The 26137-nt window shown below is 40.6% G+C and overlaps 1 protein-coding gene across 1 annotated transcript in view; it reads right to left on the bottom strand.

The window, feature by feature from the left end:
- Positions 1 to 26137, bottom strand: part of dnah1 (dynein, axonemal, heavy chain 1) — a 357521-nt gene that overhangs the window by 2350 nt on the left and 329034 nt on the right. The window contains exons 71-77 of the mRNA XM_059944450.1: positions 24264 to 24443; positions 23772 to 23948; positions 20394 to 20564; positions 19191 to 19321; positions 17987 to 18131; positions 12889 to 13095; positions 6286 to 6517 (exon numbers count right to left, since the gene is read on the bottom strand). Coding sequence (XP_059800433.1) covers positions 6286 to 6517; positions 12889 to 13095; positions 17987 to 18131; positions 19191 to 19321; positions 20394 to 20564; positions 23772 to 23948; positions 24264 to 24443 — 1243 coding nt within the window. The remainder of the gene's footprint in view (positions 1 to 6285; positions 6518 to 12888; positions 13096 to 17986; positions 18132 to 19190; positions 19322 to 20393; positions 20565 to 23771; positions 23949 to 24263; positions 24444 to 26137) is intronic.

Below are 26137 nucleotides of genomic sequence, written 5' to 3'. Positions count from 1 at the left end.
GTGCCCCTCATGAGTTTATACATCTCTGTAAGGTCACCCCTCATTTTCCTATGACGCACCTCTCTGTAACTCTATCCCTTGAGTCCTGGCAACATCCACATAAATCTTTTCTGCACTTTCAGCTTAATGAAATTTTCCTACAGTAGAGTAACCAAAACTGAATATAATATTTAGTCTCAGCCCGCAACGTCGACATCGCTTCTCCCCATAGATGTTGCCTAGCCTGCTGTGTTCTACCAGCATTTTGTGTGTATATTTAAAATATGGTCTCACCAATATCTTGTCCAACAGCAACATAATATCACAACCTCTATACTCAATGCTTTGCGTGATGAAGGTTAGCATACTAAAAGCTGCCTTCACCATTCTGTCTACTTGCAAAACCACTTTCAGTAAACTATTTATTTGTACGTCTAGTCCCTCTGTCTACAACTCTTTCCAGGGCTCTACTGTACACCGTAAGATTCTTACTCTGTTTTGTCTTCCCAAAATGTAACTCCTTGCACTGATCTGAATTAAACCCCATTTGCCATTCCTCAGCCTGCTTGCCCAGCTGATCCAGATCCTGCTGTAATTCTTGATAACTTTCTTCATTCTCTATTTGTATACTTGTGCATCATGGTGTTGGAAATGAATATTGGCTTGTTAAAAGTAGTTGTAGCTGTATTCTTCTAATAAAGTAGAGAGAAGTGTTTATTACATTCCTGATTTTTGCCTTGTAGATGGTGGAAAGGCTTGGCAATATCAATAGATGAGTCACTCACCACAGGGTCCCCAACCTTTGATATTTCTCATAGTTGCAGTACGTATGTAGTCACTTTCTGGATGTGAGTGACTCCAGTATGTTGATAGTGATGGTGTGATATTTAGGGTAGGTGGTTAGATGTTCTCTAGTTGGGAATAATCATGGCCTGGGATTTCTGGTTGCTACATGATTTCTATATACCTATCAGTTGAATTCTGAATACTGTCTAGGCCCTGAAGGATTCTGGTATGGACCAGTTTATTGGCTGAGGAGTAGTGAATGGAGTGAAACAATGCATAGTCATCAGCACGTACTCGAACTTCTGACTTTATGTTGAGAGGTCATCAGTGAAGAACTGGGCCAAGGAAATTCCCCCAAGGAAATCCTGCTCTGATGAAAATTTTTAAAATCACAGATGCTATAAATCTAGAAGGCTGAAAATGTTCAGCAAGTCAGGCTGTATCTATGGAAATGATGCTGCCTGATGTTTAGTTTTGTTAGTCCTATAATGTATGATTCCAGAAAACTGTTCTGAATAGATTCAATGAACTCATCTTTCAAGCTAGTGCTGCCATTTTAATCTTCCCAGTCACATTGAAGATTAAAATGATCATATTATTTTTGTTATGAGCTTTTCATATTTATAGATGAATTTTCTCTCCCATTATGTGGTATATAAAGGGCTACTACCAGCAGTTTGTCCCTTATCTTAATCTAGCAGATTCCATTTTTTGGGTCATAATAATCATACTCTGCTGTCGATATGTACATCCTTACGATTAGAGATATCCCCACTTCACAGCTTCAGTTTCCTTTTCTATTTTGTCCATACTTTCTAAACATCAAGTATCCAGATCATTGGTCACCGTACACTCAGTGGCCACTCTGTTAGGTACACCTATACACCTGCTTATTACTGCAAATATCTAATCAGCCAATCATGTGGTAGGAAGTCCTTGCATAAAAGCATGCAGATGTGGTCAAGAGGTTCAGTTGTTCAGACCAATGGGGGAAAAATGCAATCTAAGTGACTTTCACCATGGAATGATTGTTGGTGCCAGAGAGAGTGGTTTGAGTATCTCAGGAAATACTGATGATCTGTGATTTTCATGGACACAAATCTCTAGAGTTTACAGATAATGGTGCAAAATACAAAAACCATCCAGTGAGCAGTCATTCTGTGGGCACAGCTGCTTTGTTAATGAGAGAGGTCACCAGAGAATGGCCAGACTGGATCAAGCTGATAGGAAGGTGACAGTAACTCAAATAACCAAGGCTGACAACAGTGGTGTGCAGGAGAGTATCTCTGAGTACAAACCTTGAAGTGGATGGTCTACAGCAGCAGAAGACTATGAACAACACTATTATTTAAGGGAGGTACCTAATATTTGTTTATCTGTGTACTTGGAATGCTACTGTGACACTGTAATTTCCTTTGGGATCAATAAAATATCTATATATGTAGGTCATTTTTCTCTGTGCCATTATTTTCTCTGTTATGAATACTTCATACCATCAGATAAAATGTTCTTATTCTAATATTGTGCTACTTGCTTTCAACTGACCTTGTTTACTGATACAATATTTGCTAAGCTTTTTGGTTGATTAGAGTCTGCATCTGAGAAATTTACAGCATAAAGATGTAGAGCATATAAACAGACCCTTTGGCCCAGCATATCTATGCTGACCATCATCCCTACCTGTACTGTCCCACTTGACCACTTTAATTTATTTCTCAGTGCCTTACAAGTTTAAGTACCTATTCAGATACCACTTAAATACTGTTACTATTCCCTTATTACCCAGATTGCTAATTTGCATTGAATTTATGTTACTTTTCCCCTACCTCTATTTTTTTTGATTAAAGTCCCACATATAGCTCTGATTATTCAGTCACCAGGGCACAAACTCCACCCTGGTCAAAGTGATGTCTGTCACTTTTTGTATAAATGGCATGTGAATAAAAAAACCCTTTCCCCTATGCTGTTATTTGAACAATCCAGTTAACTCTCTGAACCACTGGTAACATTCCCAAGATTTTTAGCTCAGGATTTTGTGATATAATTTGGATCTGTTATTCAACAGAATTTATCTCTGAGCTGTGATAATTGTTACATGAAAGGCAACAATGAGATTGTCCCTCTCATATTCTATGTCCTTCTTTTGTTCCACAAGAGATCTCCTTAATCCTGGCACTATGCATACAACACAATCCTCAGAACACCTGAGCAACAGCAGCAATCCCCAAGATTGTAGGGTCTTTTGTAAACATTCTTTCTCACTGCTCCCACCTGAATAGTCCACTTGACCGAGGCTGTGTACGCAAATTACTCATCCTTTCCGCAGTATTTGTTCACTTTTTTTTTCACAAGCAGTGAATACCTTGAATCATTTACATGGATCAAAGGCTGAGGCTCCTGCATCACTTTATCTTGAGATCTATACGCCTCTATTAACCCACTACTGAAATATCAATAGGGTGCATTAATAGACGGTGTTGTGCCTGCGCACTCAAAATTTAAATTGTTGAGATGCTGCCACCAGGACTGATGACCTGAATTTACAGGAAAGGTTGAATAGGTTAAGACTGTAGCGGTGTACTACACGCAGCGCTGCAATAACGGCACGGAGTCGGTGGTTTATTCAATCTTCACGGCGCATACTCACAGTCCCGTCCCGCGTGGGCTTTTCCCCTTGCTGGTGCAGCAGGCTTGGCGCCCTCTTTGTGAGCCGGTTCGAGTGCGCTGGGAAGTGGGTTGCCACATAACCCCCCCACCCCAGAACCGGCAGTACACTCCCCATGTCCACAGTCCGGGTCGGACTCTGTTTGGGAGGTCTGCCTCTGCGCCGCGGTGCCAGGACTGATGGGAAATCTGCCAGGACTCTGGTGAAGTCGTTGTCAGACAGCGTGATGGAGTCTAGGTGTGGGGCCGGCAACTGGGCTTCACCCAGGGTGAACGTTTAAACGGTCTCGGCGTGGACCAGTCTCTTCCTGGGCAGGTCGACCAGTAGGCTGAGAGCCCGCAAAAAATCCGCTCCCAGGAGCGGCTGGGCTACGGCGGCCAGTGTGAAGTCCCATGTGATCCGGCTGGAGCCAAATTGTAGCCGCACCGTACGGGTGCCGTAGGTCCTTACTGTGCTGCCGTTCGTGGCCCTCAGGGTGGGACCCGGTGCCCTGTTGCGGTGTCGTAACTCGGCTCCGGTGTCGACCAAAAAGCGGCGTCCCGACTGCTTGTCCACACATACAGGAGGCTATCCTGATGGCCGTAGCCATCAACGGCGGCTGGCCCTGGCATTTCCCAGGAACTTGCAGGGCGGGCTACAGCGGCGGGCTTCTGCGCCCCACCGCTGGTGGTAGAGCGGTGGGGCTGAGACACCGGTAGACACGCCATGAGACACTGCAAGAGTGTTGTGCACCCACAGGAAGGTGGGGGCTTGGAGGACCGAATCGGGAGATCGGTCACAAAGCTCGCAGTGTGATGGCAGGACTGGTGGGGGGCTTGTGTGTGTGTCCACTCACAGCAGAGTGATGAGTCCACCACGGAAGAACGGTCTAGCCGAGAATGGAGGGGTCATAACCGAATGAGCACATCAGTACAACAGAAGAAGAAGACAATCGCAGGTTTGCCTGCTGCAGTCTCTCTCTCTCTCTCTCTCTCTCTCTCTCTCTCTCTCTCTCTCTCTCTCTCTCCCTCTCCCTCTCTCTCCCTCTCCCTCTCCCTCCCTCCCTCCCGTGAGAGGTCCAGTTGTTTGCCATTGATCTTGCAATGTTCAATTCCACTTGCAACCTCAGATAATGCAGATTATGTCTGTGTACAGCAAGATCCAAAAGATCATAAGTTTGGCAGAATTAGGCCCACCGAGTCTGCTCTGTTACTTCATCACGGCTGATCCAATTTTTCTCAAAACTCCAATCTCCTGTCTTCTCCCCGTGTCCCTTCATGCCCTCACCAATCAAGGATCTTGTCAACCTCTGCCTTAAATATACATAAAGACTTGGTCTCCATAGCTGCCTGTGGCAAAAAAATTCTATAGGTTCACCTCTCTGGCTGAAGAAATTCCTCCTCATCTCCATTCTAAAAGGATGCCCCTCTATTCTGAGGCTGTATCCTCTGGTCTAAGACTTTGCCACCATAGGAAACATCCTCTCCACATTCACTCTATTAAGACCTTTCAACATTGGATAGGTTTCAATTAGGTAACCCTTTATTCTTCTGAATTCTAGTGAATACAGGCTCAGAGTCATAAACGTTCTTCATATGACAAGCCATTCAATCCTGGAATCATTTTGTGAACCTCCTTTGAACCCTCTCCAGTTTCAGCTCATCTTTTCTAAGATAAGGGGCCCAAAAATGCTTACAGTACTCCTAGTGAGGACTTGCTAGTGCTTTATAAATTCTCAACATTACATTCTTGCATTTATATTTTAGTCCTCTTGAAATGAATGTTAACATTGCATTTGCCTTCCTCACCACAGATTCAACCTACAAATTAACCTTTAGGGAATCCTGCACAAGCACTCCCAAGTTCCTTTGTGCTTCAGTTTTTTGTATTTTCTCTCCATTTAGAAAATAGCCAACCCTTTCTACTACCAAAGTGCGTGACCATATACTTCCAGACTGTATTCCGATTGACATTTCTTTGCCCGCTCTCCTAATCTGTTTGTCTGTCTGTAGCCCCTCCACTTCCTCAAAACTAACTGTCCCTCCGCCTCTATTCATATCATCTGCAAACTTTGCAACAACATCATCAATCCCATTATTCAAAACATTGACATTTAACATAAAAAGAAATGATCCCAACACATACCCCTGTAGAACACTACTAGTCACCGGTAGCCAATCAGAAAGGCTCCCTTTATTCCCACTCTTTGCCTCATGCTAATCAGCCATGCTTTATCTATACAGGAATAGTTAAGAATTTTCAGTTAATAATTTGTCTCATGCCTCAACACTTTTGCACAATTTTTAAGATACAAATCATCCTATTGGCGTATTAACTAGTTTACCAGCTCCAAATATAACAGGTTTTAATATCTATGAAAAATATGACCTGATTGCTGTCCCGTTTCCTCCAGCATACTGTAGCTGCTTTGTGTAACAAACTGAAATGCAGCTCACCGAGTCTCACTCAAAGGTACCCTCAAGCATAAAGTAAATGCAGGAAATGCTGGAGATATTTAACGGGTCAAGCAACATCTGTGGAGAGAACTTTTATGAGTTCTGAAGAAAGGTATTGACCTATACATATTACTGTTCCCACTCCACTGTAACATTCCCTCTACTTGACCTGCAGAGCATCTTCAATACATTCTATTTTTATTTGATATTTCCAGTATTTGAATGACGTACTAGAGCTTCGTCCCCAACAGCCCTGTATGAGAACTGTCACCACGAGTCATAGCAGCCATTCAAGAAGGCTTCTTATCACCACCTTCTCAAAGACAGTTAGAGATGGGCATTAAATGTTGAACTTGAAAACAATGCAACATCCTGTTAAACTCCACTATTCATTCTATACTAATTTCAGATTTTTCTTACCTGCACGCTTGAGTGTTTTGTATATTGGACAGTTATAAATTCCTTCCTGTGGGGGTTTTCGATTTGCAGTTGGGATTAACCAGATCATGGACATATTTGTGTAAAGATCCTTGGGTCGAGATTCACTCAGCTGGACTAAGGTACCATCCCAGCGAGCTCCCTCCAAGAAAAGACCATAGATGTAACACCCAATTTTGGGACGCATCAACTGGTGTGGTTCATTTTCAATTATCTGTGATTGAATGGTATAAGTTAGATAAATATATCTTCAAGATTAGAAATAAACAAGAGGTACATTGTTTTAATACAGAATATATATAACATGCTTTTGCAGACTAAAAGCTCTTCAGAAGTCAAGAATAAGGCATAAAACTTGTTACTTACAGCCATTTTATTAAATCTTACAAGAATGGAAAATAAAAAGAGAGAGAGGACTAAGAAAGACAACAGGAAAAGGCAGTCACAGTTATCTCATACTCTGACTAGAGACAGCAAAAATTCCAATATTAACAATTAACTTATAAAACAGCCAGATTCAAGTAGCATGACAGGTGCTACTGAAAACAAAGAAGTTTCCAGAGAAATACAGAAGAAATTGCTACACTACCATGCCCCCTAAAACAGGCTGCATCGTGGTCACATAATTACAAGAAAATTCATTGAACAATTACATTTATATAGGTGATTATAAAAAAATACAAGCATAGAAAAGTTAACTACAAGGAAAATAATAATTCTACAGCCCAATTTAACATATGATTTATATGCTAAGTATAGTTCAATGTTACTTCATTCAACCCACATTTGCTGAACTTTATCCAAATGAACTTTGCAGTTTGCTGAGATTGATGAAAGTTATACACAGTCAGATTATCACCCAATACAAGTACATATTGTGTTATAATACATATGGTCTGCATAAACAAGCATGTTTAATATGCTATTAAGTATATTAGGATAAAATTGCAAATGTGCATGGCTGAGAACGTAACACGAATCCTGGCACTTGTTTCTGGTGGAATAATGATTATCACCACAATCTATGCAAAAGAACTGTTCTTCGATACAGGGTTATCAGAAATTAACAACCAGGAAAAAATATTTTATTTATTTTGAGGGTCAGGTTAGGTCAGGCTTCTATGTCAGACTCTGTGAAAGACCTGTGATTACTGTCTCAATATACTTTTCTCCGAACCCAGAAACCCACGCACACTTATGATATGAAACAAAAAAAAATGCAGATGTTGTAAATCTGAAATCAAAACAGAAACTGCCGGAAATACTTAACAGGGCAAGTGGTATCTGTGGAATTAATGTTTCAGGTTGAAGATTCTTCGTCAGAATGAGGAGAAAGGCAAAAGAAGCACGAAAAAGACCAGCTTCTTTCGACTCCAGAAATTGTAATCCAACATGGCTTCCTGCTCTACATTTTACAACTCCTTTGTGCTCACTTGCTAACTGCTCCTGTTCTCTAATGGTCATTGACCAGATTATCTTGTTGACAGTTTATCCCCATGGTCACTTTGGTTTTACCCTGTCAGAGACATTTCTCTCCCTTCTCTCTCTAAAACTTAACTTACATTCATGTTCCTATCCAAACAGCTCTTAAAAACGGCCAATATATTTGCCTCTACCACCATACCAGGTAGTGCATTCCAGGCATTCATCACTCTCTGGGGTAAAAAAGCTTACTCCTCATGTTCCTCTTGAACCTACCTCCTCTCACTTTCAATGCATGCCCTCTGGTGTTAAACATTTTAACCCTGGGAAACAGATACCCTTTGTCCATTTAATCTGTGCCTCTCATCTTGTAAGCCTCTATCAGATCTCCCCTCAGCCTCAGGTGCTTCAGAAAAAGATAATCAAAGTTTATCCAGCCTCTTGTGGTAGCACATACCCTCTAAAACTGGTAGCATCCTGGTAAACCTGTACCCTCACCATTCTTTCTATTGTTACGAATGTGCTACAACTCTGAGGGGCCGAAGGGTACAAAGTTGCCCCCTCCTTTTTGAGAATCGCAAGATCGCTATTAATTCGGGTCTGGGACCCAGGAAATGAGAGAGAGACACACAGAATCCTCAAGGTTTGGAATGTGTCCTGGCCTCAGTGAAACAAAAACCCCTGATAACGGCTATTGTCTCTTGGAGACGGAATTGTGTATTGAGTACTGTACTATTCATTGGAGCCCTCAAGGGACGACCAGAGTGGGCTGGTGCAGGGATTGCATCATCCCAACCTGATTGACATCTGAGACCCTGTGAGTAAGGATAAAAGAGGGTCTGGGGAACAACCCCTTTAGACGCACCAGGAGAAACGCTGGAAAGCCAGTGACAGCGTTTTATAGCGAGCACTGGTGAGGGCCCGTGTGCATCCTCCCTTGCCAGGGTAGCAGGCTCGTCACGGAAGAACGGCTTAGAAGAGAGGCCATAAGTGAACAGCTACACCAACGAGATTCCGACAGATTGAAATCATAAAAAAGGAAAGCCGGCAAGTTTTTCCAAATCTCTCTCTCTCTCTCTCCAACAAAAGGCTGCAGCCTGCATGAACTGAGTGACTTTTATATTTCCATCGGACAATACATTATCCCCTAGACAATGATAGAGCTATTTCTTATTGATTATTATTATACCCGCACTTTTAGATTTAGTATTGATGACGTATATTATCTGTATGTTTGCATTGATATTATTTTTGTGTATTTTTACTAATAAATACTGTTAAAAATAGTACCATCAGACTTCAACGGACCTCTCTATCTTTGCTGGTAAGTGACCCAGTTACGGGGTTCGTAACACTATACTTGGTTGACCAGAACTGTTTGCAATACTTCAAGATATGGATACTCCAGAGTTTTAAGAAGTTGCAATATAACCTCTTGACTTTTGAGCTCAACACCTCCACTAATAAAAACAAGTACTGTATTCCATAAGCCTTCTTAACCATCTTATCAACCTGAGTAGCCACTTTAAAGGAGCTATGAACTTGGATCATAAGATCTCTCTGCTCTGGAACACTGTTAAGGATCTTGCCTTTGATAGTGTGCTGTCTCCTTGCCAAGGTGCAACACCTCACATTTATCTGGGTTAATCTCCATCTGCCATTTCTTTGCCCATATCTGAACTGATCTATATTGTGCTGTATTTTTTGCCTGTCTTCTACACTATACACCAATCTTAGTATCATCTGCAAACTTACTAACATACTCATCTATATTTTCATCCAGGTCATTTATATACATCACAAACAGAGGTCCCAGCACAGATCCCTGTGCAACACCAATTATAGACCTCCACCTCAAATAAGTCCCTTTGACCATTACCCTCTATCTTCTATGTGCAAGCCATTTCTGGATCCAAACAGCCAATTCACCACAGACCCTATGCTTCAAGATAAGCCTCCCATGAGGGACTTTGTCAAATACCTTGCTAAAATCCATATAGACATCACCCACTGCCCTACCCTCCTCAATCTCTCGTCACCTTGTCAAAACACTCAGTCAAGTTGGTAAGGCATGACCTGCCATGCACAAAGTCATGCTGGCTCTCCCTAATTAGGCCATGCTGATATATTCTATCCTTAAGAATTTTCTCCAGCAATTTCCCTACAACTGATGTGAGATTCACCGTCTAGTTTCTAGGATTTTCACTTGTTTCCTTTTTAAATAGAGGTACAACATTAGCCACTTGCCAGTCTTCTAGGGCCTCACCAGTGGCTAGAGAGGACATGAAGACACTGGTCAAGGGACTAGGAGCCTCATCTCTTGCCTCCTTCAATAATCTGGGGTAAATCCCACCAGGCCCTGGGCACTTATCCAACAATACTAATTAGGGGGCCAAACACTTTCTCCTCCTTGACCTCTAAATGTCCTATTGTATTTACACACTCTGCTCTGATCTTCTGGTCCTCTATTTCCTTTTCCTTGGTAAGTACTGAAGCAAAGTACTCTTTAGGTACCTCACTCACATTCTCCACATCCAAGCAAATGCTCCCCCCTTTATCCTTGAATGGTCCCACCCTCTCCCTAGTTATCCTCTTGCTCTTGATGTACAGTATGTGTAGAATGCCTTGGGATTCACATTAATCCAACTTGCGAAAGACTTTTCATGGCCTCTGCTGGCTTTCCTAATTACATTTTTTTTAGTTCTTTACTGGCTTCTTTATACTTGTCATGTGCTTCATTTAATACTGACTTCTGAAGCTTTGCATACTTCTCCTTTTTGACTAAATTCATCACCCCTCTGGACATCCAAGGTCCTCTTATCTTTCCATCCCCATTCTTTTTTTTAACAGGAACCCGCACTCTGTGCAACTGATCCTTAAACACCCTCCACTTGTCTGCTGTGGACTTGCTTCTTAGTTCCTGCCTAATGCCCTCATAATTTGCCCTACTCCAATTTAAAACTCCCCCAGAAGGACCATACCTATCCTTATCTATAGCTATCCTGAAAGGCAAGGAGTTGTGCTCATTGATCCCTGACTGTTCACCCTCTGCAAGGTCAGCCTCATTACCCAACACCAGCCCCTCCTCTTGTTGGACTGTCCACATATTGATTTAAGAAACCTTCCTGGATACAGTTAACAGATTCTGCCCAACCTAAACCCCTTACACTAAGGAGGTCCCAGATATATTAGGGAAGTTTGAATCCCTCATGACAACAACCCTATTATTTTTACACATTTTCTTAATCTGCTTACATATTTGTTCCTCAATGTCCTGGTGGCTATTAAGGGTTCTGTAGTAGAATCCCATCAGTGTGATTGCATCCTTGTTATTCCTGAGTTCTACCCAAATGAACGCCTTGGGATCCCATTATGTCTCTCCTGTGTGATATTGTTCCTGATTAGTACCCCACCACCCTCCAGCACTTTTACCTCCTCTATATTTTCTAAAACTTTGAAAACCTGGTCCATTAATCACCCATTCCTGTCCCTCTCAGAACCAAGTTTCAGTAATGGTTACAATATTGTAGTTCCATGTACAGATCCATGCTCTAAGTTCATCACCCTTACCCATAATACACCTAGCATTAAAATATACACACTTCAAGCAATCTTTTGTCTCTTTCCAGTTCTGACAATGGGTTTTTGAACTGAAACGGTAACTTCCTACAGATGTAGCCTGACCTGCTGAGTATTTGCAGCATCTTCTGATTTTGTTCCACACTCGCTGTATGCTGTGATATAACTGTAGGAGAGTTTGGAGTAAATGGTCTACTCTGGCATGTAGATGTAGGGTCTTAGTTTTAGCCTGATGCCCATTAGAGCTGTGCTCAAATTATGAGTGCACAGACATCAACAATTTAAACCTATAAGTCCAGTCTAGTTTCTACTTTGCTCAATCAATTTTACATGTAGTCTAAACAAGGTGCTCACAGAATAGCCCATGAAACAGCAGTCTGTTTAGGGTGGTATGGCAATGTAGCAGTTAGTGTAACATTATTAAGATGAGGGTTCAATTCCCACCACTGTCTGTAATTAGCTTGTACATTCTCCCTGTGACTGCATGGTTCCTCCCACATTCAAAGACATATGGGATAGGGTTGATAAGTTTGTGGGCATGCTGTGTTAGTGTTGGAAGTGTGCCCATCACAATCCTGATTTGCTTTGATGCAAACAATGCATTTCATTGTATGCTTTGATGAACATGTGACAAATAAAGCTAATCTCATCTATTGATGTTCGGCATAGACGAAAACACTACTGTCAGGTGCTTAGGCCAATTAAAGTGTTATGCTCACAGAACTTTGTCCATCAAAGATTCTAATGCTGGTTCCAGTATTCAGGTCAAAGCAAATTTCTGTCTACACTGACCAGCATGGTTAAATATGGAGTTAGGGCTTCTCAAAGTATTCGACCACACTTAGAGCCATGTTCAGTTCCGGTCACTTCATTATATGTGGAAGCATTAGATAGGGTGCAGAGAAGATTTACCAAGATGCTGCTTGGATTAGAAAATGTCTTACATGGAAGATTGAAGAAACTAGGGCTTTTTTCTTTAGAGCAAAGGAAAATGAGCGGCATATTGATATAGTTGTATAAGATTATAAGAGGCATATTGATAGCGTTGTATAAGGTTATAAGAGGCATATTGATAGAGTTGTATAAGATTATAAGAGGCATTGACAGAGTTGTCAGCCAGTGCCTTTTCCCCAAGGCAGCAATGGCCAATACCAGAGAACATCCTTTTAAGGCAAGTGAAGAAAAGTTTAAAGGAAATGTCCGAGGTGGGATGTTACACAAAGAGTTGTAAGTGCCTGGAATGCACAGCTGGGGATGGTGGTAGAGGTTGATACATTGGGGACTTTTAAGAGATTCTTAGACACATGGATGAAAGAAAAAAATGGATGGCTATGGAGTGTGTACGAGGGAAGGGTTAGATTGATCAAGTAGTAGGTTAAAATATAGCATAACTTTGTGCCATATTGTTATATGTTCAATGTCCTCAATTCAAATCTTTTGTCTAATCTTTCTAGAATACCCCCTATTGAGGACATATGCACACAGCTATCAAGAAAAACCTTCCACTGAAACTGAACTCAAACTAAATTGTGAAGAATAATAATTAATTCACAGTTTACTAATATGCCTCACCCAATCTCTTACCGTAAAAGCAAATGATATTATGTCAATAGAGATAACCGATTGTCTTGCAAAATTCTGGAGGGTCCCCGTTAGAAATGCCTGGGGGAAAAAAAATCCACTGATCCAGAAGGCAGCTGGAATCCCATTGGTGATCCATTGCTGCAGGAAGTCAATTCTCTGGAGAAGATCTTCAACCCAGGAAGCTAAGGGTTTAAGTGAAGGGTATGCCTAGAAAATACAGACACATGGGTACAGTACACATTACAGCAATGAAAGAATTTATATTTATATAGCACTATTAATTTCTTCTAGACAACACAAAGCACACAACAGCCAACTAATAAGTTTTCAAATACATCAACATGGAAAGGATGTGACAGTAAATTTGCACATACCATTTCCCCAGCATACGTGAAATAATAAACTAGCCTTTTACAGATAATTGGCTTATTGATAAATACAGTTAAAGCATTAGTGGGAGTGTTGAGGTGAGGGTGTAAAGTTCTTTGCTCTTTATTGACTAGTAATAATACATAATACCATAAGACATGGCCCACTGAGTTTGCTCCACCATTCAATCATGGCTGATCCTTTTTTATGCTCCTCCTCAACCCCAGTTACCGGCCTTCTCCCCGTAAGCTTTGATGCCATGTCTAATCAAGAACCTATCAATCTCTGCCTTAAATATGCCCAATGACCTAGCCTCCACAGCTGTATGCAACAACAACAAATTTCATAAATGCACTACCCTTTGGCTAAAGAAATTTCTCCGCATTTCTGTTTTGAAAGGACACCCCTCTATCCCGAGGCTGTGTCCTCTGTGTCCTAGACTCTCCCACCATGAAAAAACATCCTTTCCACATCTACTCTGTCTAGGCCTTTCAACATTTGAAAGGTTTCAATGAGATCACCCCCCCCCCCCCCATCCTTCTGCATTCTAGTGGGTACGGACCCAGAGTCATCAAACATTCCTCATGTGATAACCTTTTCATTCCTGGAATCATCCTTGTGAACCTCCTCTGGATCCTCTCCAATGCCAGCACATCTGTTCTAAGATGAGGGGCCCCAAACTGTTCACAATATTGATGAAGGCCTCACCAGTGCCTTATAAAGCCTCAGCATCACATCCTTGCTCTTGTATTCTAGACCTCTTGAAATGGATGCTAACATGGCATTTGCCTTTCTTGCCATCAACTCGACTTGCAGGTTAACTCCCAAATCCCTTTGCATCTCAGATCTTTGGATTTTCTCCCTGTTTATAAAATAGTCCGCACTTTTGCTTTTACTACCAAAGTGCATGACCATACATTTTCCAACATTGTATTTCATTTGCCACTTTCTTGCCCATTCTCCTAATCTGTCTTAAGTCCTTCTGCATCCTACCTGTTTCCTCAATACTACCTGCCCCTCCACCAATCTTCGTATCATCTGCAAACTTGGCAACAAAGCCACCCATTCCATCATCTAGATCATTTATATACAGGATAAAAAGAAGTCCCAACACCCTCCTGTGGAACACAACTAGTCACTGGTAGCCAAGTAAAAGGGTCCTTTTACTCCCACTCACTGCATCCTTCCAATCAGTCGAAGCTCTACCCATGTTAGTAATTTTCCTGCAATACCATGGGCTGTTAACTTGGTAAGCAGCCTTGTGTGTGGCACCTTGTCAAAAGCCTTTTGATAGTCCAAGTATATAACATCCACTACATCCCTTTTATCTATCCTACTTGTAATCTCTTCAAAGAATTCCAACAGGCTCATCAGGCAGGATATCTTGTCCTCTGTCACCAAGTACTCCATCACCTCATTCTTAACAATTGACTCGAACACCTTCCCAACCACAGAGGTCCAGCTAACTAGTCTATAATTTCTCTTCTGCTGCCTTTCTCCTTTTTTAAATAATTTTTTGCCAATTTGTTCATGCCAGTCAGGTTGCCTAACTGAAATAGACAAATTTGCCTCGGTTTGACCCATAGCCCTCTCAAGCTTTATCATCCACATACCTATCCTGATATCCTTTGGAATGCTACAATTCTACCAGCCTCTACCACTTCCTCTGGCAGCTCATTGCATGTACCCACCACCCTCTGTGTGAGAAAATTCCACCTGAAGTCCATTTTAAATCTTGCCCATCTCACTTTAGGTCAAACTGAGGCAAATTTGACTACTTCAGTTAGGTAACCTGACTGGCATGAACAAGTTCATTTGGAAGGACTGCTTCTCTATGACTTTATTCCTTATATTTGCCCATTCTGTCAAATCCTTGACCACTCACTTAACACCACTCATCTTTCCAAGTGCCTCACAGCCCAAATTGGCGAAAAATTATTTAAGAAAGGAGGAAGGCAGCAGAAGAGAAATTATAGACTAGTTAGCTGGACCTCTGTGGTTGGGAAGGTGTTAGAGTCAATTGTTAAGGATGAGGTGATAGAGTACATTGCTCTTTACTGGAAGTGTATTTGAGTATGAAAGTAGAACTATCTTGTCTCAGTTACACAGGGTGCCAGTGAGATCACATATGGAATATTGTGTGCAGGTCTACTCTTTGTACCCAGGGAAAATGTGGTTTTGCTAGAGGGAGAGAAGTAAGCTTCATGAGATTGGTTCCTGGGTTGGCACATGTCTAATGAGAAATTAAACAAACTGTTCCTGTATTCTGGAAATGCAAGAGACTGCAGAAGGAACTCAGCAGGAAGGAATTGTCACTGATTGGGACTGGGAGAAAAGCTTCTTCAATGTTGGCCCACCTTGATACTTCACAGTAAAACGGTGAGACCTGAGATTGCTGATGCTGGAATAAACAACAGGGTTTTGACCCTAAGCATCGGCATTTCCTTTTCCCTCACAGTTGGGTTTGTCCTGCTGAGTTCCTCCAGCAAATTTACACTGTATTCTCCTGAATTTAGAAGAATGAAAGGTGATCTAATTAACACGTACAAATTGTTTCTGGGGCTGAATAGAGTAGATCTATCTTTCTTGTGATGGAGATGTGTAGAACCATGGGTCAATGTGTAAAATAAATGGTTGGCTATTCTAGACGGAGATAAAAACAAATTTCTTCACCCAGAGAGATCAAGATCGACATCAAGATTCAAGGTTATTTATCACATGTATATCAAACCCATAGGAAATGTTAATGAGATTAACAACCAACAAGGGTGTGCGGGGGGCAGCTCACAAATGTTGATACATATTCTGGCACCAGTATAGATGGAACTGAATTTCTGGAAATTCACCACCCAGCAGTGCTGTGGAGGCTTAGTTGCTCAGTGTATTCAATGATTCGATAATATTATAGAAGTGAAATTGAGGTGAAAGATCAGCTATAGCCTTATTGGATACCAGGCATGATAGGCCAAATGGCCTACTCCTTCTCTTTCTTATGTCATGTTCTAGTGTCATGGGATTTTTGCTTATGCTTATACCTGAAAGAAAACGTGGGACTCCTGTGAAATATCTCATCCTAGAAAGAGAAGCATTTCTCATATAGTATGTTGCACTCCCTTGGTATTACCCAAGTGTCAGGCCAGATCACGTGCTCGTATCATAAGCATGATGTTTGAAGAGCAAGAATTCTAGCAATGGAGTCACTGCAGTATAATAACATGTATTTACCTTGTGCCTTAGTATAGCAAAATATCTGGAAAGTTCTCAGAGTCTGACAGTAAGTTACAATACATGAAGAGATACAATGAAAGGTGACCAAAAATGTGGTTAACAGTCAACCTTCAAAGACCAGAGAAGAGAAGAGAAGAGAAGAGAAACATGTAAAGATTTAGTGAACAAATTACAGAGCTTAGGTGTTGATAAATCAGTTTTCAGCCACCAAAGACAGTGTCATTTCAAGGGCAGTGTCAGTGAGGCCGGCATTCGAGGCCTAGTGTTTGGGGTCCTCATTCATCATCAAAGATGAGTCCTGGGATCGATACCAAAGATCAAATCCCAAAGGTCATTCGGATGACCGGAGCCCCGGGTTCACTGCAAGTCCACTGGGGAAGTGAGGTCCAATGTTTGTGAATCCTGAGTCTGCTGGAGCCTGGAGATTGCCTGTTCTGTGGTTGGAGGAGCGGGGCTTGTTTTGCAGTAGTTGTTTTGTTACTTGTTGTGTTCTGTGTTGTTCTGCTAAGTATTGTAGGCATGCTACGTTGGTGCCAGAATATATGTTGACACTTGCGGGTTCACCCCAGAACATCCTGAGGTTACGTTGGTTGTTTACACTGTGTCTCAGTGTACGTGTTTCACGGACTTGTCTCAAAAGCTTGAGCTTTAAATATAAGAAATAGGAGCAGGAGTGGCACAATGTATCTGTTCTGGGAAGTAATAAGATGTTGAATGACCTCCGATCCTCTATTACACCCAATTTTTATATAGCATGAGTCCTTTACAAGCACATTTAACTGATCTCAGCTTTGAACATACTCAATAACTGAGCATCTACTACCTTTGGAATAGAGAACTGCAATGAATGAAGAATTTTTTTTCATCTCAGTCAAAACTGATCTTCTTCTTATCTTGAGGTAATGTTCTCTAGACCTAATGTCCTCAGTGTGGGAATATCTCACCCATAATCACGTTAACCTTCCTGAAGCAACCCACTGTGGATAGAAGGAAGTGATGAGCCTGTGATGGACTGGGCTGTGTTTGCCTCTCCCTTCAAGTCCTGTCAGTCCAGAGCAGAGTAGCTGCTATCCCAGGCAGAGATACAACCCAATAGGATACTTTCTACAGTGCATTGTAGAAGTTGCAGAGAACCTCTTTGGACATAACAAGTCTTCTCAGATGCCTAGGAAAGTCAATATGCTGATGCACTTTCTTGATAGCCACATCTATGTGGAGGGACCAGGTGAAGATGTAGGTAATGTGAATGCCAAGGAAGATGAAGCTGTCAACCATCTCCACAGTAACTCTGTTGATGAGGGCAGGATGGTGTTCACCTACACACTTCTTTAAGTCAATAACCAGCTCTTTCACCTTGTTGACATTAAGGGCTAGGACCTTGGAGAACACTATCACCCTAGAAAAAGCATATCTATTTTTCACACTCATTATCAAGCCATCCTAATTAAGTATTAAACAACTCATTATATTAATTCCAATAATAAAATGGTGTAAGTGTTACCTTGGCATTCCAGAGTTCTGGGACAGTATTATTATACAAACTATCTGACATCAGTTCCAATTGCAAGGACATCACAACCAAACCCTTTAGAGCTTTCACCAGGTCATTAAGACTTTGCACAATAGTCTCCAATAGACGATTGTACCTACAAAACAATCAAATGAAAAATAAATTATTTAATCTATTCCTGCATGATTATGTTAGCTATAAATCCAAAAGACAAGTTGAAATAAGGTTGTTGCTTGAAGTTGTAAGTGAACCAAACACTATGGCATTTATCCTTACATTCCTTCCCTTCCCATCATTCAGGTATCCAAACTAATTCACATGCAATTCTTCCAGTCTAGTGTACTACATCCAACATTAGCACCGTAGCCTTCTTTATATTGGAGAAACCAAATGCAGATTGTGTGATCATTTGGCAGCTATGTTTAGACACAGGAATTCTGGCCCATTTTAATTTATCATCTCACTCCAAACATAGTGTGAGTATACTGCTAAACTTCATGTTGTGGGTCAACAGAAACTTGGTTTGCTTCTACCTTTTCTGCCCCATAAAACTAATTCTTTTTCTCAGTTCTGATGAAGAACACCAGACCTGTTTCTCTTTCTACACAAGCTGCCTGATAATTCTGCAGCACAACAGTTAAGCACATTGCTGCAGAATTTCCTAGTAGTTGCTCATACATGCTGCTCACACTTACCTGTAAAGTTGGTGCATTTCTTGTCTGAATCTCCCAATTCAGGTGCTTCTGGCAAACATACCAACATCAGTAAGCCTTGTCTATAGAAACACTGATTATCTATTAGGCTTGTTGCTTTTCCTTTAGGAAGATCTACAGGGCAGTATGAAATTCAGGCATGCTCAGTTTCTCTAGATCTTTTACATCAATACCAAAGAAGTGGACTGAAGATTCATTTTAAAGAATCTTCTCTCAGCTCAGCACATTTTGAGATCACACACACACACACACACACACAGACACAGACACACACAGACACACAGAGACACAGACACACACACACACACACACACACACACACACACACACACACACACAGTATTTTCAGCCTGAGGTGCCAAGCCGTGTCAGTCTTCCTGATAATATGAGCAAGCCAGTGAAGGATTGGGAGAATGATAGCTTCAGGGTGAATTTGATGGTGTAGTTCTGACTTTAACCACTAGATGACAGAACGAACATACCTAATCACTTCTTGAACCAAGACTGTGTTCATGGATTCCTCATACCGTACTGGAAACTTCTCCATCACTGCCTTAATGTCGATCAAGCTAGGAATTTTCTCCAGGATATTCCCACACTTTTCCTCTACTATCTAAAAAACAAAATGGATATTAGTTGCATTTTTAAATTAAGGACCTGGACAATTTCAATACTTCACAATTTTCTCAACCTACGAGGTGCTCCAGTTTTAGTTGATCACTTGGAGAACAATCCCTGCATATTAGCTGCCTGGGTTTATGCAAGGATTGGCAAATCTCTAAGATAGTCTGAGAATCTCCAGAAACTGCTGAGATCTCTGTGAGACAAGGACAAAGTCAACTATTGAATCATCAGGTTGATTTGACCACAGCATCTGCACTGTTCTTTGAATCATCAGGGGAAATAGCTGGATCTAGTTGCCTGCAATGACTATGGGCCAGGAGCATACAGCAGCAATCATTAATATAGACTGGAATGCTACCCAACTGGATCTGAAAAGATCAGAGTGTAGGGCTGTGAGAAAAACCAGGAATCATTCATGCTATGGAACCTTTCACATTTTTAATGGCTGTTTACATACAGCATTGGTTCGACGCCTTCTGAAGTCACTGGCTTTTTCCTCTAAAACTATAAACTTCTCATTTCTGCTAATAATGACCCCTAAGTAGTCAGAGCAAGATATTTAAAATATCTTGCTGACAGTGGAGGTTAGAGAATTACGGCAGTGGCTTAATTGGTATAGAGAAAGCAGAATTCCAAGAAATAACTACCTTTAAAGGAGGATACAATATGGGTTTTAGGGGTGGGTACCCACCTCCAGTGAAGGGGTGGGTTTTGCTGCACTCTGGGATCACAAGTTAAAAACATCCAACCTGTCTCACTGAGTTCTTTCAGCTTTTGATGTGTTGCTCCAGTTCACCACTGGCCAGGTTCCTGCATTCTTAAAACAACCTAATCTGACCTACCCTAAAACATCTATTCTTACTTTGGATGTTGGTAACAGGGACAATATTTGGTAGTACAGTGCTTTGTTTTCCCAAATTTAACTTTTACATTTTCCAAAATCCATGAAAATCCGAAATCCGACATGGTGTTTTTCCCATTTGTGCCAGATTTTAGACATCAGACACGAACTTTATAAGAGTCCAGTTCCAACATCTTATGAGTGAGTAATAAAAACAAACCTCTTCAACTCCTTTTCCTCCAGCGGCTGATGTTTTAGGTTGAAGTAGGATGAGGCAATTTAATAAGGCGAAAGTTTCATTCTGGGCAAATGTGATATTTGCATTGTCATGTAGTCCAAATATTTCTGGGGTGTCGTTAATTGGAAGACCCTTAATATATTCCAGGTAGCCCTGTGGAATTGAATTAGAAGCAGGTAAGAAATCTCCATTGCATATTTATGTTTCACATTTATGTAATATAAGTCTGCATAAATACACACATTGATAAATGCAACACAAACTTCACATAGACTAGCTTCAAAATCTAAAATATTACAAATAAAGTTCATTATTAATATGCTTTAGCTCAAACCTTTTTAAAGTATTCTTTATTATTGGTTGCCAAATTTTACGTTGCAATTTCTTATAATATTTCCCCCATGGTCAAAATAAAAGTATATTAGAAGTTTACTCACAACTATGTTCGATTGAGGAGAAATTGTCACCCCAAAGGATATCACTTACAACACTTTGCCAGTTCATACTACATTCATTAAACCCTAAGCTCATGTTTTAAATACTGTATCAGAATATTTAATCAATGTTACTTTAATATTTAATCCTTTACTACCATTTTGAAAATGGCACAAGATTTTCTGTGATACAGTTAATCAATCTATTTGTTTATTCACTTTTTAAAAAAGTTGCTTTTAACAGATTAATGCTGGTTATACAGGTTAAAACTCTCTAGTCCAATATTCTTTGGTCTGGCAATTCCTGTGATCCCGCATGTTTTGAGTCTGCAGTACAGACCTCCACTAATTACACTAATTCTAACTAAGATCAGAAACTAACTAAGAACTATAGTAATTAACTGTGATCTCCGCCTACAGGTTACTTTGTGTTTATGGACAGTTCTTGGAATCCTTACACAATACAGACAGTGTCTAAGCATAAAAAGAACTGTCTTACTCAGAGGAAGTTGGTTGGGGGCAAATTCCCAAGTCTGACATTCTGTGGTCTGGCATCAGTCAAGTCCTGAGAGCGTTATAGACTAGAGAGTTTCGACCTGCACTTGATTATCTGAGATTGCTGACAAAAGTTACTTTTGTAAATATAAATATTAGGGGATTGCCACAACTAACTTTAAACTAATTGTTCATTCTATAGTTACCTTGCTTATCCTTTACATTGAGAACCCCCATTACGCCACACAATCTATAAAGCTACTGTAAGTAGATTGAAGAAACTGTGACAATAGCTTTTGCTATCTCTCCTTGAGCATTGCAGTAATCCATTGCACAGGGCCTAAAGGCTCTCTCTTGAACGAGGCTATTTTTAATCAAATTTAATTCTTAGTTGTTCTTAATGATATGGCGAGGTTGTATAAGGCATTGGTGAGGCTGAATTTGGAGTATTGTGTGCAGTTTTAGTCACCAAATTACAGGAAGGATATTAATAAGGTTGAAAGAGTGCAGAGAAGGTTTACAAGGATGTTACCGGGACTTGAGAAACTGAGTTACAGAGAAAGGTTGAATAGGTTAGGACTTTATTCCCTAGAGTGTAAAAGAATGAGGGGAGATTTGATAGAGGTATATAAAATTATGATGGGTATAGATAGAGTGAATGCAAGCAGGTTTTTTCCATTGAGGCTAGGGGAGAAAAAAACCAGAGGACATGGGTTAAGGGTGAAGGGGGAAAAGTTTAAAGGGAACATTAGGGGGACTTCTTCACACAGACAGTGGTGGGAGTGTGGAATGAGCTGCCAGGTGAAGTGGTAAATGCGGGCTCACTTTTAATATTTAAGAAAAACTTTAATTAATCTATGACTAATTAAAGAATGGAAAAAAAGATTAAAAAAACCTGTGGATAAGAGATATATGGAGGGATATGGTCCAGGTGCAGGTCAGTGGGACTAGGCATAAAAATTGGTTTGGCGCAGCCAAAAAGGGCCGAAGGGCCTGTTTCTGTGCTGTAATGTTCTATGGTTCTAAGTGTTCTGCAACTACTACTTACCTGGTAGAGCGCTATTGTGGTGAACTACATATACCTGTCTGGACACGTCCCCTGCTGACTGCTCCTGTGGCTCCTCCCGCAGACCCCTGTATAAAGGCAATTGGAGGCACTGCTCCTCCCTCAGTCTCCAAGATGTAGTATGGTGGTCAACCACTGCTTGTTCCTTCTTCCAATCAATAAAAGCCGATATCTCACCTTTATGTCTCAGAGTGAGTTATTGATGGTGCATCAGCTATTTAGTATTTAAGGCATATTACCACTACCTTCCTTGCAAGGGGTGTAAAAACATAAATATACTCAAATAGAACCTGTTTTGTAGTAATGAAGGGGCTTGGCAGATTATAAATTTTACAGGTGCTTGGGTTCAGTAGACTAAACATTTTAATATAGATTTCTGGCACTTTGGAGTCCATTGGAATTAACTTGAAAGCAAGCTGATTTATTCTAGAGAGATACTTAGTCCTTTCTCTGAAATCTTTTCAGTTTGCTTCTTACTCATCTTTCAAAAACTTCTCTCTTTATCAAGGTTTTATTAATCTTTCTTTTCTGGCCTCAGTGCCATTTTCTTGTTTATTTTAATAATCTGTGACATTATAAAGTTAGAAAAACAATTGTCTTTTGGAAGATGGGTAGGCATCAACAATTCTCCAACATGGTTGTCAGGACTTCATAAAGTTATCCTTTGGGATACAAAGAAGGAAGCCCTCAAATGAAAATGCTTGCATCTTTGTTAGTTAATAGTAAGGACAGCTTTAGAGGATAGCTACTGCTTAAGATGGACAGCAGGGATAAGCCAGGGTGCTAAAAATGTTGATGAACAGAGGGATCTTGTGCTTCAAGTGAAAGCAGCAAAGAAGTAGATAGGGCGATGAAAATGTTGGGAATTACATTGAAGATTCATAAAATCACACTTCAGACCACACTTGGGAGTATAGTTTGGAGTACTGATTGCCACACTATAGGAAAGATGTTACTGAGATGAAGAGAGTGCAGAGGAGATGCACCAGGATGTGTCTAGACTGGAAGATTTTAACTATAGGGAATGATTGATTAGGCTAGGTGTGTTTTCCTGGATCAAAAGAGACTGAGGAGTGACTGAGGAGAGATATGTAAGAGTTCTAGAAGGATAGTCAGAATCTTTTCCCAATATTTGGGACATTGAAAGTGAGAGGGCATAGTTTTAAGGTGAGAAGAGGAATTTTCCAGCAGATATGAGGGGAATGTAACTTTTTTTTTACATAGAGAGTGGATGGCATCTACAACTCATTGCCAGAGGAGGTGGTGGAGTTAGACACAATCACTGTAGAAGAGACATCAACTCTATGATTCTATGATTAATTAAAGAATGAAAAAAAGTAGTAGATTAAAAAAATCTGCACTTGCTTCAAGATCAGTTTCACTATTAATCTGCACGTAGATCCCAGACTCTGAATAAACATGATCTTCTTCTAGAACATCTGTGGCATAAAAATCCTCCAAAATATTCATTATACATCGCCTGTCCCAGTCGTCTGTCACACGACCTCCATAATTAATCTCCCCAGCTGTGTATTTCAGTACCTGTGAAGTGGAAACAAGTATTTGAATTGGAATACCTTGGATAAAAATATCAAATACAATGGCTTATGGATTCACTTTCAGGAGAAGCATTTGGAGACCAATCAATATCAGTTGGTTCAGAGTGTCTCTATGTTAACTGCACTGGGAACAAGGGAGGACAATCGTTGATTAATAAAGATCTCAAATACCATCAGATCAGTTCTAAAACTGCAAGGTGTACTGTTGCATATTCTTCCATCTTACAATTTTCAGTTTCTGTCTCCTTAATGCTGAGAATATCCTCTGTATTTGCAATTATAACGGTCTAGCTCATACCTTGAAGGGTAATTCTGTATACTCTTCCAGGAACATTTTCAGTTGGCTGATACAGATTCGTAGGTCCCCATCTGTAAACTCATACGGAATATTGAATCCAAGGGGTCCAAACTTCCTACGTTCAATAATTATTCCATGGAACAGACTCAAAGAAAACAGGAGGGACTTAAAATCTGAAACCTGAAATTAAGAGAAAAAGTTTAAAACAAACATGAGTTGATATTTTATTGCAATACAAGAGGATTCAAAGTAGTAAAATGTGCTGTGGATAAAGGGAACTAGTGGATGGTATAGTCATAAATTTCAAGAAAGCAGTTAATAAGATGTCACTGTGGTGAACTACATATACCTGTCTGGACACCCCCCCCCCCCCCCCGCTCCTGTGGCTCCTCCCACAGACCCCGGTATAAAGGCGATTGGGGCCTGAGCCCTGCCTCTCAGTCTCCAGGATGTAGTATGGTGGTCAACCACTGCTTGTTCCTTCTTCCAGTCAATAAAAGCCGATATCTCGCCTTTACGTCTCAGAGAGTTATTGATGGTGCATCAGTCACATTGAAAGGCTATTTCACAATGAAATCTTATGTTGTAGGAGAAGTCATATTGACATGGTTAAAAGATTAGGTGGTTAATGGGACACAGAGTAAGTGTTAATGGGTCTTTGATTGACAAGATGTATTAAGTGACGCATTACATGGATTAGTATTGGTGCCTTGAATTTTTACAATTTACTTAATTAACTTGGACAAGGGCACTGAGGTATGGTTACAGCTTTGCTGATGACACAAAGGCAAGCAGTAATAAAGCAAGTTGTAAGAGGATGTAATGAGGCTATATAGATATCTGGCAAGTAAAATCTACTAAACAGAAATCTGAATTGTCCATTTTGGCTGGCAAATAAACTCAACGAAATAATTTGAGATGCAGAGCTCTGATTTGCCAAGGGATTTCAGTGTCCCACCGCATGACTTACAAAAGGCTTGTACATTAATTAACTGAAAGCAATTTGAAAAACTAATGGAATGTTGTTTGTGGAATTGAATACAAAAGTAGGAAGACGATGCTTCAGTTATAAAAGGGAAGCAGTAAATTTAACTTAGACTTAGGCTACGTCCACACTACACCAGATAAATCCATAACCGAAGCTTTTTCTCTTCGTTTTTATCCTTTGTCCACACTAAAACGGTGTTTTCGTCTCACGAAACCGGAGCTTTTCAAAAATGCTTTCCAGGGTGGGTATTTTTGAAAACGCTGCTTGGGCAGATCAGTGTGGACGGGGTAACCGGAGACTTCTGAAAATGCTATCAGATGGCAGTGCGCCATTTCATTGTTTTCTTGAACACAACCTAACAATTTCAGAACAGACGGCAATGAGACTGAAGTCAGAAGAGTTAGAAAAGTACTCACCAAATACTTTGACCCATAACTTACTGAATAAATAAGTATACTCACATTGCCCTGTTTTCTGTCCTTGCTCGTATGAAGGTAGTTTACCTATTTATGCAAGTACTTCTCTGACAATAGATGTGTAACAGCCTAATGTAACATTGTATGGAAATACAAGATAACACTGATGCAGACATTAAAGCATTTATATACTTAACAAGGTGCTTTTGTTAGTTAGTCAGGTTTTCAATGTTCGTCATCAGCTGGGTCAATCTGTCTGTGGGCTCCCTGTTGGTTGCCTCCATATGCTCCAGTATTTGTTTTTTTTTACTTTTAAGTTCTCCTGCGCGAGAGCCAACAGCTGTCTGTCGTTTTAAGTTTTTCTAGTCTGTAACTACACAAACGTGCACTTGCACAGCGAGATTTGACATCAAACATGTCACTTGTTTTCGGTAGTTGTGTCCTGCGCATGTCCAGAAGGAGGAGATTCG

This window comes from Hypanus sabinus, chromosome 19, assembly GCF_030144855.1.
Source record: "Hypanus sabinus isolate sHypSab1 chromosome 19, sHypSab1.hap1, whole genome shotgun sequence".
NCBI lineage: Eukaryota > Metazoa > Chordata > Chondrichthyes > Myliobatiformes > Dasyatidae > Hypanus > Hypanus sabinus.
The sequence above is the reverse complement of the archived record's forward strand: the minus strand, read 5'-3'. Positions and strand labels throughout refer to the sequence as shown.